This window comes from Argiope bruennichi, chromosome 7 (assembly GCF_947563725.1).
Source record: "Argiope bruennichi chromosome 7, qqArgBrue1.1, whole genome shotgun sequence".
Lineage (NCBI taxonomy): Eukaryota > Metazoa > Arthropoda > Arachnida > Araneae > Araneidae > Argiope > Argiope bruennichi.
The window spans coordinates 1,898,048-1,916,848 of NC_079157.1; the positions used below are offsets into that span (position 1 = coordinate 1,898,048).

The 18,801-nt window shown below is 26.5% G+C and overlaps 1 protein-coding gene across 1 annotated transcript in view; it reads left to right on the forward strand.

Moving 5' to 3' along the window:
• LOC129976624 (mortality factor 4-like protein 1) overlaps positions 1-12,717 on the forward strand; it is a 31,905-nt gene extending 19,188 nt beyond the window's left edge. The window contains exons 7-12 of the mRNA XM_056090275.1: positions 1,207-1,308; positions 6,487-6,578; positions 6,671-6,773; positions 6,886-6,955; positions 11,304-11,388; positions 12,459-12,717. Coding sequence (XP_055946250.1) covers positions 1,207-1,308; positions 6,487-6,578; positions 6,671-6,773; positions 6,886-6,955; positions 11,304-11,388; positions 12,459-12,543 — 537 coding nt within the window. The 3' untranslated portion in view covers positions 12,544-12,717. The remainder of the gene's footprint in view (positions 1-1,206; positions 1,309-6,486; positions 6,579-6,670; positions 6,774-6,885; positions 6,956-11,303; positions 11,389-12,458) is intronic.
• Positions 12,718-18,801: the final 6,084 nt, after the last annotated feature.

Consider the following 18,801-nt stretch of genomic DNA (forward strand, 5'->3'; position numbering starts at 1 on the left):
AATGTCTGTATTTCCTCACAGAAAAAATCCCTTTCTTTGAATCTCTGCCTGAGGGTGACCCTTGAAAAAGTCTTCAGGCCGGATTCTTTTTTTATATTTTTTATAATTTTTTTGGTTTAATTTTTATTTGATTTTTTTTTTTTTTTTTTTTTTTTTTTTCCTATTAACTTGATTCTAATACTTTTGTATCAATTCATCTGTGTTTTAGAAGTAGCTGCAATTGCGCTCTCTAAATACTATGAAGTTCTTTTTTGGTTTTAGTTTAAATAGGTAATAAATTTTAGTTGCGATTTCGAAACTGTTTAGTTTCGTTTTCAAACTATTTCTTACTTTAGATTGGTTATATATATATATATATATATATAATATACCCAATCTAAAGTAAGAAATATTTTGAAAACGAAACGAAATAATTTTGGAATCGCAACTAAAAATTATTCCTTATTCAAACAAAAATAAAAAAAGGAACAGGAAAAACTTAATAGTATTTAGAGAGCGCAAATGCAGCTACTTGTAAAACACAGATGAATTGAGACAAGTAATAAAATCAAGTTAATAGGAAAAAACAAATTAAACGAAATAAAAAAAGAATCTGGCCTGAAGTCTTTTTCAAGGGTCACCCTCAGGCAGGGATTCAAAAAGGGATTTTTTTCTGTGAAGGAATACAGACAAGATAGTTTAATAATAATTCCTCGTGACCTGAAAATCCCCTGAATCCCCGAATTCTTTTTTTATTTAGTTTAATTTTTTCGGTTTAATTTGTTGGTTTTTTTTTTTCCTATTAACTTGATTTTATTACTTAATATATATATATTAAATGTGTATGGTTTCAGCAAAAAACACTTTTATATTTAATATATATTTTTTTATATTTGAAGTTGAATCATTTCTGCAATTTAAAGTTCACATTTTCTTATGGGAGCTGACAGAAAATTGAGATACATAGTACAATGAATAGAATGGTGAAAGATTTTTATAATAATATGAGTTATATAATTCTCAAAATTGAAATTTAAAATATTTTGCCGAAGAAAAAGAAACAAAGTTACATATTATAGTGAATTGAAAATTTTAAAGACCAAGCTTAAACCTAATAAATCAGCTGTTTCCAAAGGGTGACTAATGCTAAATAAAGTCATTTGAAAGAATTAAATATGGTAAACACTGCTAAATTGTATCCTAATCTTTAAAAATGCATTCTTATAGGAGGAAGAGTACACTCAAAAGTTAGAAATTAGAGTAAAAATTCCAGATGAATTGAAGCACAGGCTTGTAGATGATTGGGACTTGGTTATTCGACAAAAGAAGGCAAGTATTATTTAATTAAATTTTTGAAGTAGTTTGTTAAACTTTTAACATTATAATTTCCAAACACACTATAGATGTTAAAAAATTTAAAATAACTGCATCTTATTGTCTATCAGAAAATTATTTAGCAAATTCAATTTACATAAAATAGTACCCTGTGTAATTACCACAACATCACCCTTTCCTAGTATTTTAACTACATATTATCACCTTCCAAAAAAAATATTATGTTGAGTGTGAATTAAGCCTAAATTATGCATGAAACACTTTTGTGTTAAGCTACTTAGTAGCTGTTCAGTTAAAAAAAAATTGAACTGTCTATTATAATTCATTAATATATTAGGTTTAAAATCGATTAACAAAAATACAGTTAAATCATGTAAAAGCATTTGAAATTACGTTTTAAATTATTAAATAATAGAAATGCAAATAATAATAATATGTAATTATTAATGTAAAACATCAGCAACAGGAGTAAACCTTGACTGAACTTATTCAGGTCCTGACAAATGGAATACATACTGACTTTATATTTTTCTGATATATCATATTTTTCATGCAAATATCGGTTCAAATTTCTTATTTAAATTTTTTTTGCATGTGTTTTAAATGATTAATATATCAAATATTTCCTGAACAAAGATAGCAAAATTTCATTAAAATCTCTTTAAACATTTTAAAATTGTTCTTGATATATTATTGTGATGTCTTTTAATGAAAGAGCTGTCTGTATTTAATGTTCATTATATTGCTCAATCTATTAATACTAAAAACAGAAATGTTTCTTGCCTATTGCCACAGTAAGCCAAACTGTAATGTAAATTGCCAAATTTGGCACAAATATACTTTGGAGGATGAGAGCATGCACTTATAGCAATTTGTTTTTGCACTTGAATTAATTTTAATTAACCAAAAATGAAGCAAAATTTCAATGAATATTGATAACTTCTGAAAATAATGTTTCAATCAAAGATTGTTACCAAATATAAACCACCTAAAATTTCACAATTTTTCTGCATTCTTTAAAATTTAAATATTTATCTTTTAAATGATATATTTAGCTCTGCAATTTTCCCCCAATTTCTAAGAATGCTTTTTTTTTTTTTTTAATTTATGCATATGATTTGTAACAGTTTTATTTGTTGAAAGCAAAAGTAAATCTTTTTTTTTTTTTTTTTTTTTTTTTTTTTTTGCTTCATCAAAACTTTAAAGGGCTTTTTATCCTGTTGACAATGAATAAAGATTATCAAGAACCTTTATCCTTAAACAATGAAGCGGTAGCAAGTGGTCTCTCATCTTAACCATAAAGAAGCTTTTATTTTAACTATGATTGCACAGTATTTAAAATAACATAATTAAAAAAAAATCATCTGCAATTACTTAATCTCATTTAACTCCAAAACAGTTATGAATTTCTTTAAAAAAGGTAAATGAGTAAAAATATTTTCATTTATTCAAGCTTAGTGCCAGTTTCACAGTTTTATTTTTTTTAAATGTCTCTATTTACATTTAATTTCAAAATAATATCTTTGAATTTAAAAAAAAAAAAAATATTCTGGTTAAGTTAAAAATAATATTGACAAATTTATAAAAGTTAAAAATTTGTCAATATTATTTTTCGATTTTATATATATATATTTAGTGATGTTGGAATCTAAGTTATTTTCTTAAATTTAACTTGATGATAACAATTATCCAAATATTTCAAGCATATTTTCTTTAAAAACAACTATGCTCTAGGGCTTATTGGAGGATTTTTTTTCAAACACAATTCTAATATTATATGGGAGAAATTGTTAAAATTTTTTTCTTTGGTTATTCTGGCTTGAATTTACAATGAAATAAATTCATTCCACCTCACAAAAATTATTAAAAATAATTATTAGCTATTTTATTTATCCATGCCTCTTTCATCACACACACACACACACAAAAAAAAATTCTTATAATGTCTATATAGAATTTTTATTAATAATAAAAAATTGCTACCAGTTATTCTCAAGATTAATTTGTAATAATTCTAAGCAATCTATTATTTTTTTTTTTTTTTTTCTATTTGATAAAATTATTTAGCAGATAGAAATATAATGTCAAGCCTATTTACATTAAGCCCGGTTTCACATTGAGTCTAGAGGATCAAATGCTACTTACATAATTTGCTTATGTTATGAATATATATATATAATATATATATTCTCATTGCTTTTTATGCAAAAAAATATTTTCTACCATGAATAACTTATTTATCTTGATTTCTTCGTCAGAAACAATGTTTGTATGGGGAGCTTAAATAGCTGTTTGAATCTGAGAATTAATATAGTAAACTGAAGAAATAAAAATATTAAACTGAATTCATTTTCACAAAGCTTTGTGTTAATTCTGGAGAATAAGAATTAAAATAATATTTTTTTTTATTAAATTCAAATAATTTGTTACATAGTTTTGCACTCCTGGTAATTGTACCCTTGGAACTTGCCTTGCCTTGCCAGCCCCATCCTAACTGTCACTAATAGCATAGTAATTTTTTAAGCAAAGTATTTCTGATTATAAGATTATGCCAATTTTTAATTTAAAAAAATAGTTTTTTTATATATATTGTTTCTGTTCTAAAATAAATCAAAGGTTATAATTCATTATGACTGGCAATACTAAGAATTCGGCTTCATTTTTGTTAAATTGTCATTCAGGAAATTTACTGATTCATTATCTTGCTAACTTAGAACTATAACTATTATCTTTTTTCCGTAACTCCCACACTTCAACAACAGAAATTGCTGCAATTAATAGCAGTGTTTACTGTTTGTCAACGGATTCTGAAACGACCACATTTTGATGACTCCAGCTCGTTAGGGGGTGAGGTGAGGAACGATGAGTGCATTTCCAGTATTCCCTTTGACCTTGGATTTTCCCTATTAGATACTATTAGTAAATGTAAACATCTCCTCCTTTCATCTTTCTTTTCACCCCTATTTTGAAGAATTAAACCCATCCTAACGCATGCGCAAAAACACGGAGGGTTTTGATTGTCTGTTGCTGCACAGTAACAAAAACATGTTCATTAATTGTTCTTTAGTTTTGGGGCAAAAAACTGTGTCTTAGTAGAGGAATTAAATATATTTTTTTATTAAAAATAAATTTTTCCTTGATAATGAAAATTATTTTTCTATATTGGTTATTTTTACTTACATTAATTATGTAAGCATTTTCATAAAACAACTGTGCAGTATTTTTTTTTTTTTTTTTTTTTTTACTGTATTAAAATATTTATTATTCGCTTGCCATTCTGGAATAAATCATTCTTTAGCTTAACATTCCAATAGATTGTTTAAATGTAATGGTATAGTTGAATGTTTTTAGATTAAAAATGTTTTGATTTATGTCAAATATTCTAAATTCCAAAAATTTTTAATGTAAGAGACTATTATTCAAAAGCATCCTAAAATTTTCCTCCCTTTTTCAAAGTTTTATAATCTTAGTTAATACATATATTTGAATTTAAAATTTGCTTTGCAGTATATTTTATATAAAAATAATCTTATTTGTATCGACTGTTATTACTTTTATACAATCAAAAATGTTACTAATGTCTAAAAATTTATATTTAAGACTTTTTGGAACTAAATAGTCACAAAAAAAGGCCAGTTTTAAAATTTTCTTTTAAAAAAACTACACTTGGAAAAATGGCTGGAATAGTTTAATCTTGTTTCTTTTCAGAACTATAGATGGAAGCATGATAGAATATGATTACCTTTATGAGATTAATTTTATATTTAAAATACTTTCTTTAAAATAAAAAATTAAACAAAACTTTAATATGGGAAACTTTTTAAGTTCTTAAAAATCACGATCTTAACAAAATCAATCAATCATATACCTCCAATATCCTTAAAGTATTTATTCATAAATTTTGTATAAAACTCATTTCTGAATTATCAAAATAAATTACCAAAAAGTATCCTCATATGGACTCGCTAAGCAACATCATTCATTTCTGTGCATGAAAAGTGAAACTTCTTGCAGAAAGCATGCAAAAAAAAAATCCCTTTTTGTTTGAAGTAAATACACTACTTGCTGGTTAAGACTTGTATTTAATTGGTATTTTTTCAATTTGCATATATTAAATTTATTAGCTTTTAAAGTTGTGTATTTTGAATTTTAAATGATTCAAATTTCTTAAATAAAAATTATGTTTAATGTTTATTAGTCTGAGATATTCATAATTTTTACTAATCTGATTTACATAATCATTTTTGGAGATTTTCTTACAAACTGATTGCTCTAGACAATAAATGTTACCAAATGATGGCACCACCATCTACAGGTGGAAGTTAGTTCAAATTTTTTTTTTTAATTGTTAAATCTCTGTGTAGAACACCAGTTAATATAATTCAATTTCAAAATTTTTAAAAATCTGTAATTGTTAATTTAATTATATATATTAAATTTTAAGAATATCCTTATTTAGGAATTCTAATATATTTTGTAAATTTAAATTGTTTTTAGTAACTCATAGTACCCTGAAAAATTGTTAGGCATTGTTGGATATAAATCTTATTAGGGTGAAACTTAAGCAGTAGGACAAGCTCTAAAGTATTTATCCATCTGAAAATTTCATTTATTTATTTATTTTGACAAATATAATTCATTATCTTATACAAGTGTTTTACAAATTTGCTTAGTTCTTTTTTATTTTTAAATTGAAGATGACTATATAATATTATGAAAGATTGGAAAGAAATTCTTTAGTTGTTCTTTAATCAAATTGTAAAACATATTTACAAAATCTGTCAGTTGTAGCAAACTATTAAAGGAATCTAAGCAATATTTAGTTTAAAAAATTAAGATTCTTTCTGATTTAATAGATGTGTTATTAAATGTATTTATTTATTTTCATGAAATGGGTGTTTTATGGAAACTCTATGTACTCTATTATATGTTTTATATGTATGTGAATTCATTTTTATATGTACTTTTCTAATCAGTAATTTTATACTATATAGTGATTTTAGTTATTAATACAAGAAGATTTAAATTTTTTATTCTACTTTATTTGCAGCTTTTGCTGTAAAATTTTAATACATTGGTTATTTTTTTTTCCTTGACAACTTTACATAACTGTAAATATTCTTTGTATCATATGTATATATTCTTGTTAAAAGGTTTTTGTCTACTTTCCAGTTAGTTCAATTGCCTGCTCGGGTTTCTGTTGAAAACATTCTTACTGATTATATTAAACAAAAGGTATCCGTTAAAGGCATGACTCCAAACAAGTAAGTACTATTTATAATGCAAAAAAGTAATCAAAAATTAATTCTTCAGTTATATTTGCTATGGGATACTTTTTAACCAAGAATCATTTTAGAGAGACCGCTATATTGGAAACAGCTAATGGCATACGAGAATATTTCAATGTTATGTTGGCAAAGCAGCTGCTCTACAAATTTGAAAGGCCTCAACACTCTGAAGTAATTTAATTTTTATTATTTTTAATCAGATATATTAGGTTTTTTTTTTTTTTTTTTTTTTTTTTTGCTATAACTAAATGTTTCATTGTTTTTTTTTTTTTTTTTTTTTTAGTTACTTGCTGAAAACCCTGAAATGGCTGCTTCTCAGATTTATGGTGCAATTCATTTGCTGAGATTATTTAGTAAGTATTCATTGCTTATTATTTTGTATTTTAAGTTTAGCAAGGTATGAAGATAATGTAAAATGTATTAATTCCAATTATGACTCCAAATTTTTGTTTGAAGGATTTATGGTGTTTTCTAAAAACTTAAAATTTGCTTTAGAAACATGGTTTTTTTTTCTTTTATTGTATTCAAATCTGTGTGTGAAAATTGTACAAAATGGGCTTTGCATACACAATTTGATTTCTTGTATTATTATTATTAGATATTGCATTATTTTAAAGTTAAATAATAATTTAAAATATTGAAAATACCTTTAATGCATTCTTTGCTATATCAGAAATATTTTCACATATGTTATCTTTAAACTATAAAAAAATTTATAATATGCTCTGACAAAGCTTTGAATTGTATTTCAAAAAAAATACTAATCTATCTTACAGTAAAATATTTGTGGAAATTAACCAATAGTCTTAGGGTTGCCATGTCCCCAGGGAAACACAGGAATATGAATAAAAATCACCTTAAAAAAAACTGAGAAAATGCAGGGATATTTGATTTTCTTCGTTATCCCCCCCCCATCCAAGATGCTAAAGATTGCAAGCATAAAAATACATAGTCATAGCTTTAAAAAACAAAACAATACTATTCACGATTGTATAATGCAGAGACTCGCCGCTTTTCTTTCTGCCCCTTAATCTGTATAGATCATTCCAGTTTCGATTTACTAGATAGTTCTTTTTCCATGAGACTCCCAAATTGCAGCTAATAAGCCTGTGCAAGACTTCTGCAACTAACGCAAATGATGGGCTTAGCAGCATTCTCTGATGGGATTAGCAACATTCAATCTGCAGATGCAGTGCAGTGGTGTTTTGTCTACCATAGAGTTTATTGAATGGTTTGTTTATTATTTGAGAAATTGTGCGCTTATTCAATGGAGAGAGAATGGATTAGAGAATGTTTTTAAATCAATGAGCTACATAAAATCCATATGCAATATGAATTGGACTCGTAAAAAAATCAATCCTGATTTTGCTGAAGGGGTGCGAGAAGTCCTCAAAACCAATTTGTTGGGTACTGCTCGCTTTGTAAGAAGCTAATAAGCCAGCCTAAGTAATATGGAAAAATAAACACTTACTTGTCATGCTAAAAAAGAAAAACATACAAGGCTGGGAGCCAGTTCAAAAGAGTCATCATTGATGCTGGATTTAGTATCTAAAACGAATGACACATCAAATCCGAAAACGTCCATATTTAATGTCCAAAAATAAACCAATTTCGAACTTTTTAGCTCAGGAACAGTCATTTAAAGCTGAATTTTTATGGGCATTAAAACTTGTTGCATCACATTTGTCCTTTAATTCATTCAATGGTATCTGAAATATTTTCACATGTGTTCAATGAAAGTGAAATAACTATTTAAAAAATGTATGTTGGGCCATACAGAAATATTGTACTTTCTTTGTTATGGATTAGGTCCATTAGCTCTATCAATCTGACAGATGAGAAATCTGCAGAAGTTGAAGAAATGGAAGCCAAATACTTGAATTGGCAAAAATGGATTATTAATAATAGAAATCTTACTTTGTAATGTTTTTTTATTAAGTGATCATTAAATTATTTGTATCATGATAACAAAGATGTTTTATTTCACCTGAGTCCTTAATTTTGTGTGACTTTCAATTAAAGAGCATGAGAGGTAATATATGTATATTACCCCCACCCTTAATAAATAAATTTTGTCTTGTAAAACTTGCTAAATTCTAGATAATAAATAAAATGTAGATAATAATTATATTTACATACAGAAATTTTTTTATATGTAAATATAAACCTTCTTTAAAATGTTAAATTGTTGATTCCTTTCCTTACTTTTTCTACTCCTTAAATCCATATTTCATTATAACTAGCAGAGGAGCATTATTCAAGCATTTTCTCGTATGTTTTATGTATATGTACAGGAAAAATTTTCCCCAGATTTGAGTGGCAACCCTGAGTCCCTACACAAGATATTGGAATTCAATATTTTTAAGGAATACCTACCACTGCTCAAGAGTAGTTTTAGAATTTTAAAGAAGGAAGTTATATCAAGTTTGAATATATATATATATATATTTGCATTATTTGACATTGCAATGATAATTTGATTGTATTATAATTTGTTTATTCATCGTTTTTAGATCGAGTGAAAATTGATACTACAAATAGCAATAGCTAAAATAATTTAGGTATCATAAAATTGATTAAGTTAACATTTGAATTGAAAAGAAAGATTATTTAATTCCATTAAAATATAATCATCATCATATCTAATTTATTGCATATATATATATATTCCCTGAAAGTTTTTGTATGCTATGGGAAAAGACTGCCTAACTAAAACACCCTGTAATTGTCATGATTCTAAGATTTAATAGGTCTCTTATTTAAAAGACTATATGCAGATATATAATATGAAGTTAACTCCACCCCCACTCTCATTTTCTTTCAAGCATCAAGTCAATCATACCATGTGCTGTGAAAGTGTGAATTTTGAATATTAATATTCAAAACTATTAAACTGAATGTAAAATATTAACCCATTATAATAATTCTGAAACAATTTATTTTAATTGAATAAGTATTTTACAGTATTAATTTTTTTAACTCTTGGAGATTTTCTGTTTTTGAAGTATGAAGCATCGACTTTTTGCAAATATTTCCATAATTTTTTTTGTTTTGTTTTGTTTATTTTTAAACATTATAAATACGGATTTTTTAAATTCATCATATGGACAGATGTCATAAAGGAGATGAAATTATTTTTTTGTTAATATTTTCTTTTCTAGCATTTTTATAGTTTTATATTCGTTTAAAATTCCCCATACATTCAACAATATATCCTATAATGAAAAAAATATTAAACTCAAGAAATTAATTTGAGACATTATAGGTACACATTTTTCTTGTACGTTTTGATGTGTACGAAATTTTTGGCACATAAATTTACAAAATTAAATCAATTTTTTTTTATAGTTGTTGGGCTAAAAGTCATTGTAGTTTTAATATCATTGGAGATTTTTTTTTTATTTTGATACAGATATTTTATTTTGTATTCATTAATTCTATATATATGTTAGTAAAAATATTGTTTGGATCTGATTTGCGTGTTGGTAAACAATATGAATAGGGGATAACCCACTGGAAGGAAACAAATCATTTCACTCTTAAAACACTCTGCTAATCTGCATGTGTTTTTTATACTGCATTTTTCATAAGTAAATTTGACAAACAGTTCTGAGATATGACTGGTCGGTCTAGATGGGCATGTATCTTCTAATGCTAGTTAATATGTTTGCTAAAAAAAATTAAAACTTTTACATAATTGAAGCTTACCTCAAATTTAATAATTAAAAACGTTTTTTTTTTTTTTTTTTTTTTTCTGAGCATTAAAGTTTATTTTACATGGATTTTAGTTAAGAGTAGGACAATTTTTCAAATATAAAGAACATGCTGTGCAATAATTAAAGAAAATAATATAAAGTGGCAGTGTTTGGAGGATATTATATACATCCAAAAACAGTCAGGAAATTTCTTAAAGAATAGGGAAATTCAAACAACAGAAATGATAACCACCCTGATATTCTTTATCCATTTCTTTAAAAATTGAGACATCTGAAACTTGTGTTCCTTTCCTATATGGGAGTCTTTTCAATTTCTTAAATTATTGAAAAACTTTGTCAAAAGAAGCAAAAACATTGATACTTATTTCTAATAGAGCTTGATGATCCTGAAATTCTAAGGCTGAAAAAAAAATACTGATATTAGTCCAAAAATTTTCCGCTTTTATAAACATCTCATTAAAATCTACATATGTTGAAGAGCCCTGCCTTTTTCACTTACTAAAACGGTGGAGCATTGTTATTCCTTTCTGACTAGCACATGAGTGCTGTTTGAGCATTTCATTTGTATTGTGCTTACAGGGAAGGCATAGTGGTTCCCCCTCTCCTGATTTTAATGGCAACCCTAGTTTGTGTACTTTGTTAACCGCAACCTAAAATATGCAAATTTGTCTTTACATTATTTTGTTCATCAAAAATTGAAATAATTATGGTCTGTTTCAATTTGAAATGATTCTAAAACATTAATTCATTATGTTACGACACTTTCTTTAAATGAAATGTTTGCAAATATAATTTTATTCTAATATATTTTGATATTCACTATAGTATATTGTAGGATGATTAATTCTTTCATTACAAAAGAGTGATGTAAAAAAGTACTGATTATTTTCATATAGTAGTTTATAATTTTTGTCTCGAAATCTGAATTAAATTCAGTTTTTATTTAATGCAAGCTGTGCACTAATTTCACTTTTAATATTTATAGCTAGAATCGGAGGAGCACTTGCATACACACAGTTGGATGAAGATACTGTATCATTAATTACAAGCAACTTATATGATTTTCAGAAGTAAGCATATAGATTTGAATTATTTTTCCTGTCCATTGTTATATATGTTCTACACTTAATTTGTATATATAATTTATAAATTTACTTTTTGTTATTGCTACATACATATATTTTACTAAAACAATTTTCTTTCATTACTATTGTAACTGTATCCATAAAAGAAAATTATTAACTATAATTTTTCCATGTAAACTGTACTTACAAAGTTCATAGGCTGTGATATTCTCATAGAAAAACGAGTAATGAAATCTCTTGCAAATTTATCCCATAAAAATATTTTGCTTTTGTCATTAAGTTATTTACTGCTTCTTTTTCTAATTTCTTCCCGCTTTATGAAGTTGGCAAAAGAATTTTCTGATAAAAATGAGAATAAGAAAAACAGGAGTGAAGAAAATTTTTAAGAAGCCTTAATATGTATAGTATCTGAAATAGGCAATGGAATATTCTTAATGTGTTTTACTTGTTTCACAAGTAAGCTTGTGACTGCTTCTTTAGATCACATGAAATATGCCATGCTTGTCTTTTACTTCAGCAACTTTTAAGGAAGAAAAAAAATTGATATGGATTTGTACTTAACTTTCCAGGATATATTTTTATTGAATCAATATTTTTCTTTTGCTTATAAGACTTTATTTAAAATGCCTTCAGTTATTATATTTTAAATAGCTTAAAATGAATATGCATTTTAATTATCAGTTGTACAGCAACTATTTATACCAGGGTTTGAAAAGTGAGATCAGTGTTTTAATATGTAACAAAATCCGTGATGGTTTCACTTCAGGGTCAAAAAATACCAGGTTTGAAACTCAATATTTTAATGATCAGTTAGTATGCATCGTTAATTCTTATTTAATAAAAAAAATAAAAAAAAGATTGAAATATTTTCTTATTGATGTGATGGAAAAATTAGAATAAGGAGGTCCCTTCTCAGATGTCATTCAAATTTGTTGTTATATGTTATATAAAAATAGTGCTCGTGTTGCTTCAAAATAGGATTTTAATATAACATCAAAATGTATGGGTATATATTACTTTCCAATAACATAAGTACTTGCCTATTTTTTTCCTAGGTTTATGGCTAAGTCTGCTGGAACCTTATTCAGTTCAAATGATTACATTCCTGCAACTCCTGAGTACCTGAAGAAAGTCGGTTAAATTCCCATTCCTGGACATTATGAAATCCTTCAGTTTTGTCTTTTTTTGAAATATTTCATTCATGTTTCTGAACATTTTCATTTAACGTAGTGTATAAGCATTTAACTTTTTTTTTTAATGTATTTTATATGTGTTCATATAAATTGGAATAAAACTTATTCGTATTCTATCTCATTTGAACTCCTTTTAGTCCACAATTTTTTTTACGTTTTTACTATATTAACTTCTTATATTTTTATTATTTTAACTTCTGCTTGAGAAACTTAAACGACTTCATTTTAAGAAAACTTTTTTAAAAAACTAGGTTTCTTTTTTAAAAACAACTGGTTTCAATGCAAACTATTCTGATTATACTTCCTGGTTTTACTTTTGGATACTTTTAGGTTTTTTTCTTATCAAGATTTTTTCATTGGAATTAATATTAAGAAATTCTGTAATGCAAAGATATTTTGCATTACATATATATCATTTGAATGTTTTAAAGATATTTTTTTCTTGGATCGATAGTTATCTTTAATTTCTTATATCAATGCAAGATATAGTTGCATTGATAGTTACTAATGAATAACTGGAATCATAGGACTGTGCTCAGAATCGGATAATTTTTCAGAATTCTGTAATAAATAACTAATTCAAACAGAATAAATTAGTAATTTCAGGCATACAACTTGTCATTATATTCACAGAATGCTTGTGAATATTTTTCAATGCCAAAAAAATTAGTGTATGGATAAATCATGTCTAAATGAATGAGTCTGTCTTTGTTTTAGGTTATCAAAATTTCATATCTGTGATATTTATGCTGAAATGACAATGTTTCATTGAAGAATAATATAGGAACAAAAAGAATGATTTGTTATATTTTTGGTTAGTGGCTTTCTGTTTTTTAAGAATACATTAACAAAACCTAGGAATTGATATCTAGTAAACAAGAGCTTCTGTAAAAAGAAAGAAGGACTGCAAACAAAATTCAAAATTAGCCTCTTATCTATAGTCATATAATGCAAATTAATTTCAAAATTTTATAAAAGATTAATTTTTGTTCATGACTTGTGAATTCTAAGTAAATATTCATCATTTGATTTCTAAACATTATTTCTTATTGTTTATCAGTAACTATTGTTGGTTTCCGGTATAATGTTTGATTGCCTAGTTACTCGAAAAATCGAATCTTTTCTGAACCATGTATAATATCTCCATAGAAACATTTTGAAATTATTATAATGTTTAGTTATATTATTGTCAGTGTTCATTGCTTTCACCAGAATTGAAAGGCATAGCATCACCCCCTCCCACACACACACAAATATTTCAAAGGTTTAAAATCTCTACTCCTTACTTTTGGTGTAAAAAAAAAAAAAAAAAACTAAGCTATTTAGTGTTTGAGTTGTTACAACTTACTCTGTTTATCACATATAATAGCTGAACAGACAACTTTTAGCCTCTCATTTTATGGTCTGACAGTAAAGGCATTTTGAAATATGTTTATTAACATCAAAATTCATAGGTAATAATGACCTAACTAATTCACTGTGAAAAGAAAAACTCTTGACATTTCAGCAGAAACTTGCTAATCATGTAAGAACTCTATTTTCATTTCTCTTGATTTCATTACCAATGCAGACAAAATTATATTACAAATTATATTTATTTAAATTATATTTCAAAGCCTTATGCAATCTTTCAAAAAATTATCTGTTTAATAATAATAATGTTTTGCCTCATAATTTTTTTAAGGTTTTAAAAAATATTTTAAACATATTTTTTAACATTATATTCTGAAACAATATATTTTATAACATTATATCTTGAAAGGAAACTCAAATCTTCATTATTGCTAATAATATTTCATGGTAGCATTTTTTTCCCTCTATTATTGATGATCGAGTAATGATGATTCAGCTTGTATTTTCTTGTAGATTTCAGCATTTCAATGCATGATATGTAATAAAACTTATAAATTTTGCTGTATACTTACATTAAGATTTAACCGTAAAATCAAGCAATGGTGAATTACTAAAGTGCATCCATTTTTACAAATGGCTGCTTTTATCTGTAATATAAATGAATATATATAGACAAAAAAAAAATTCGAGAAATGCATAGCTCAGTTATCCATACAGTGAATGGTGTAAAACTTGTAAAGCAGCATATATTATATGTCTAACAGATTTGAAACAAAAATATTTTGTTGGAGAGGCATTAAGATAAATATTAATTCAAAATTGAGTGAGATTTTGATGTTTTTTCTGTGATAACTTTTTAAATTATTGCTGTACAAAAATTGCTTTTACACATTAGTGCTTTACAGTATTTTTTAAATTCAAAAAATTATATTTTTGGCACTTTATTCCTTATGTAATTTTTTATTGCAAAATTTTTAACGATATATATTATTGTTGAAACGAAAATCGGTTCTTTTTCACCGTTTCATAAGATATTTAATCGGGTATATTTCTTCTATCGTTAAGAACCGAGAAACTCTATTTCTATCTCTAACTAATGTGCAGTATACCTAAAGATGTTTATTAAAAAATTATAAAACTTGGGGGGGGGGCGGATTTAACAGTAAATAGTGTCATAGAAAAGATACTTTCTTGAATTTTTGGAACAAATTTATACATTCTCAGCTTTGAATTGTGTCTATGCAAAATTTCATAACTCTGCATTCAGCGGTCAGTTCTGCAGAGTGAGAATATACACATATCCTTTTTTATTAGTTGTAAAGATTCGACATTCAAATTTTAAATGACAGTTACCATTAAATAAACTTGCGGACTGTATGAATAAATGTAATAAAATTTAAAATATTCAAAATTTTCATTTCTGATGTGTAGTTTAAAAAGTGCTTAACTATTCGTAGAGTCCACAGCTTTTGAATTTTTGAAACTTTTAAGAGTTCATGTGCAAGGAGAAATGTCTGTTAACTTCAGAAATTCGCTCCCGTTAATCGATTTTTCTTTAAAACTGCTCAAAATAAAATGGCATTTTTGTAACAAATAGGTGGTGTCAACTGAGTTGTTTTCACCAAAAACATTGTCATCCAGTTTCGTAAAATCTCATTTCACTGTTCATTACATGCTCGGTTTCCGATGAAATGCATTGAACGAATGGGTCTTTATCTTCGAAATAAATTCATAATTTTGTATTATGAAAGGAGCAACTACGTTGATAGATCTGTTTGGATAAAATTTTAAAAAATCAACTTCGGATAAGATCTGTTATATTATTGTTTAGGCAGGATATATATACATATTTAAAAATCCTGCATAAACAGGGGGGAAAAGATCCTATCCCGACAGGAGCCACCTGTTACCATGAAGTCTTGCGCATTCTTAAGGAGAAAGTGGACTTTGAATAAAGCAAAAATGAACGAAAACGTGTAATTTTATTTTTATCGTTTCGTCAGTAAAATGTATGTTTATATTGAATTACAATAGTGTAATAAAATATTGTTCAATAAAGTAAATAAAAAAGTTCAATAAAATAAGTATTTGAAGGTTTAAGAAGGAAAAAAGTACTTCTCAAAATGATATTGTAATTAAATTTAAATATCTTTGAAATGTTCCAGATGTCTTAATTTTTCAAGAAATTAAATGAAATTGATAATAAAGATTTCGGTCAAACATTAAAAGAAAATGGGGGTATCCTGCGAGTATTTATTTATCCTGCGAGCGATTAAAACGGGGGATTTTACGTTTCGAGATTTTTTTTTTTTTTTTGGGGGGGGGGGTTCGTTAAAAGTAAATTTTAGTTCAGAAAAGCATAAAATTCTTATAAAAATTCAGTAAATATGCATAAAAATATTTCTTAAAAATTAGCATTTAACTGGAATTACAAAATCATATGTAATTTTGTTCCAAATAAGTTTACATCGGATAATAAGAAAAAATTAAGGTGCCTGGAATATTTTGAAATTTTTAAAAATTATATATCTTTTAAATTTTTTAAAAATAATATATTTTATTTTAAAATATTTTTTTTTAATTTGACGAATTTATATTTTAATACATTTGCATAAAATATTTCATAACCCTGACTGAATAATTCTCAAAAGTGTCTATTGGACTGTGCCCGCTGTCCCCTTGAAACTAGAAACATTTTCACTGTCTGGCTGACTTGAATCATTTTGTGCAAAGCGATCTTCTGATTATTGATCGAGGCACAAACCACCTGCTATTTATAGATTTCGGATAGGAAGAGAAACTGCGTGTTGAGTCCAAGAAAGCTGACGCGCTTCCTGAACTTTAGATGCCAATTTCAACCAGAGCGACGAACATTTTGGTCTCACAGAACCGATTTCTGTCATTTGGCTGCTATCTTCATTTTCTTCATTCAGCACTTTTTAAACGCAAATTAATTTTTCTCTAGTCTTCCTATATGTTTCATTAGGGATTGCTTTTATAACCATGCGAAGTCCTGATAAACTACATTTTTCTTCAAAAAAGTATCGAGGCTTTTTTTTTTTTTTAAATTCTGAAATTTTTAATCTCGCATCAAAACTACAAATTCTTGTCGTTATATATTTACAGAAATATGTTCTCTATAAATTTATGTAATATTTTGTCATATAAAGGGTAGTCTTCATATTTGGATTTATACAAGTTTAATTTTTTCAAACATTATCCAATTTTGAATACATATCGAAATTCTCCGGATTAAAATAAGTCGAAAACATGTTACAATCTGTAATTTTGGGTAAATAGGTAATAATTTAAAAAAAAAAAAAAAAAAAAAAAAAAACGGAATTTTCAATTTCTGATGTTAAACGAAACCACTTATTTCAATATGTTTCAAAATATAATAAATCTGATAATACTTCTTATTTTACATTGAATTTCAATTTAAAAAAAAAGCCTTGTTTTCAATTTGCAAATCAAAAAAACAATCGAAACTCTGAAAACTTTTGTGCTATTCGGAGAAACTAGACCTAAAACATCAATGCTCTAAATTTTATCCCTTTTCGCCAAATGGTGTTTAGATGCGCAGCAGATGATTGTGTAGATGATTTTCGCTTTCTTTTGGAACATTTCAATTTAATGAAAAGTTGTTTAACGTGAAAACATAACACATCTCACAATATTGCTTTAGAAAATAAATAAATGTAAAGGTGAGAGAAAAAAAAGTCGAAGCAGATTTTACTCCGCTTTCATCTTAAGAGGAGTTTGGGGCAACTGTAAAAATGATTTGTGAGATCATGAAAGAGCACAGGCGCACATTTCTGAGTAAAGTATTATTCAGTGTTAAATTTATGTATAAATAAAAATGACTGAATAAAACAATTAACAGCTCCTGGTGTGTGGATAATGCTGTTTACTAAAAATAATAAATGATATCCAATAATTTATAGTAAATAAATAATTATTATTTAACTAATCAGTATGCAGGTTAACCTGCACTTTACAAGCTGTTCCTGGTAAGGGGCGAGTTGTGAAGCATTACGGTAAGTTGTAATAATGAAACCAAAATTTTAAAATTAGTTTTTCTTTACTATTTATTTATTAATCAAATTGTACACAAAGCATTCAATAATCTTTATCATTTGGCATAATGGTAATAAATGATATTAAGTGGTTTACAATATTATAAGAATAAAATAATTCAACCAATCAACATGAGTCTGCTTACATCAGAAATACATCTAAATGATAGTAAAAGATAGACTGCTTTTGTGCCTACATTTTGAAAATCGAGCATTGAGCATTTTTTTTTTCGTCAGAGTTGTGTGTCGCGATTGCTTGTTTGTAATATCCTGCCATTGGGAACAAAGTGTTTCTGGATTGAAATTCGATTTCTTTAAAGAACCATCATGAACTTGGTGTACGCTAAATCTGTCGGGGTTGAATAGTTAATGCTGATATAGCGTAGAAGGGGGACAAAGGGCGCCAGCTCAGATGCTATCTGCGTCATCTGATCACTGTTCGAAATTAAGTGGTACCAAATCTATTCGATGAACAAAGGAGAAGAAATCTTTAGAGATAATTCTTTACTTTCTTCACGACGTTAAGAAAAATTCTTTATTTTTAGATTCTTTTAAAAGTTCTTTGCCATGATGCGACGATGACTCATTTCGAATAGGAAAACAGAAAGCAAGGGAAAGAAAGGTGTGAGAGTGCATTCAGAGCTTATATACTTTATTAGGGAATTTATCTGAGACACTATTTGAGATTCGGTTTGTGTTCGCTCTGATCGAAGAAAAATCCGTAGTAATATTCTAGAGGAATGTATACGATATTTTTGTCTATATCTTTATGATAC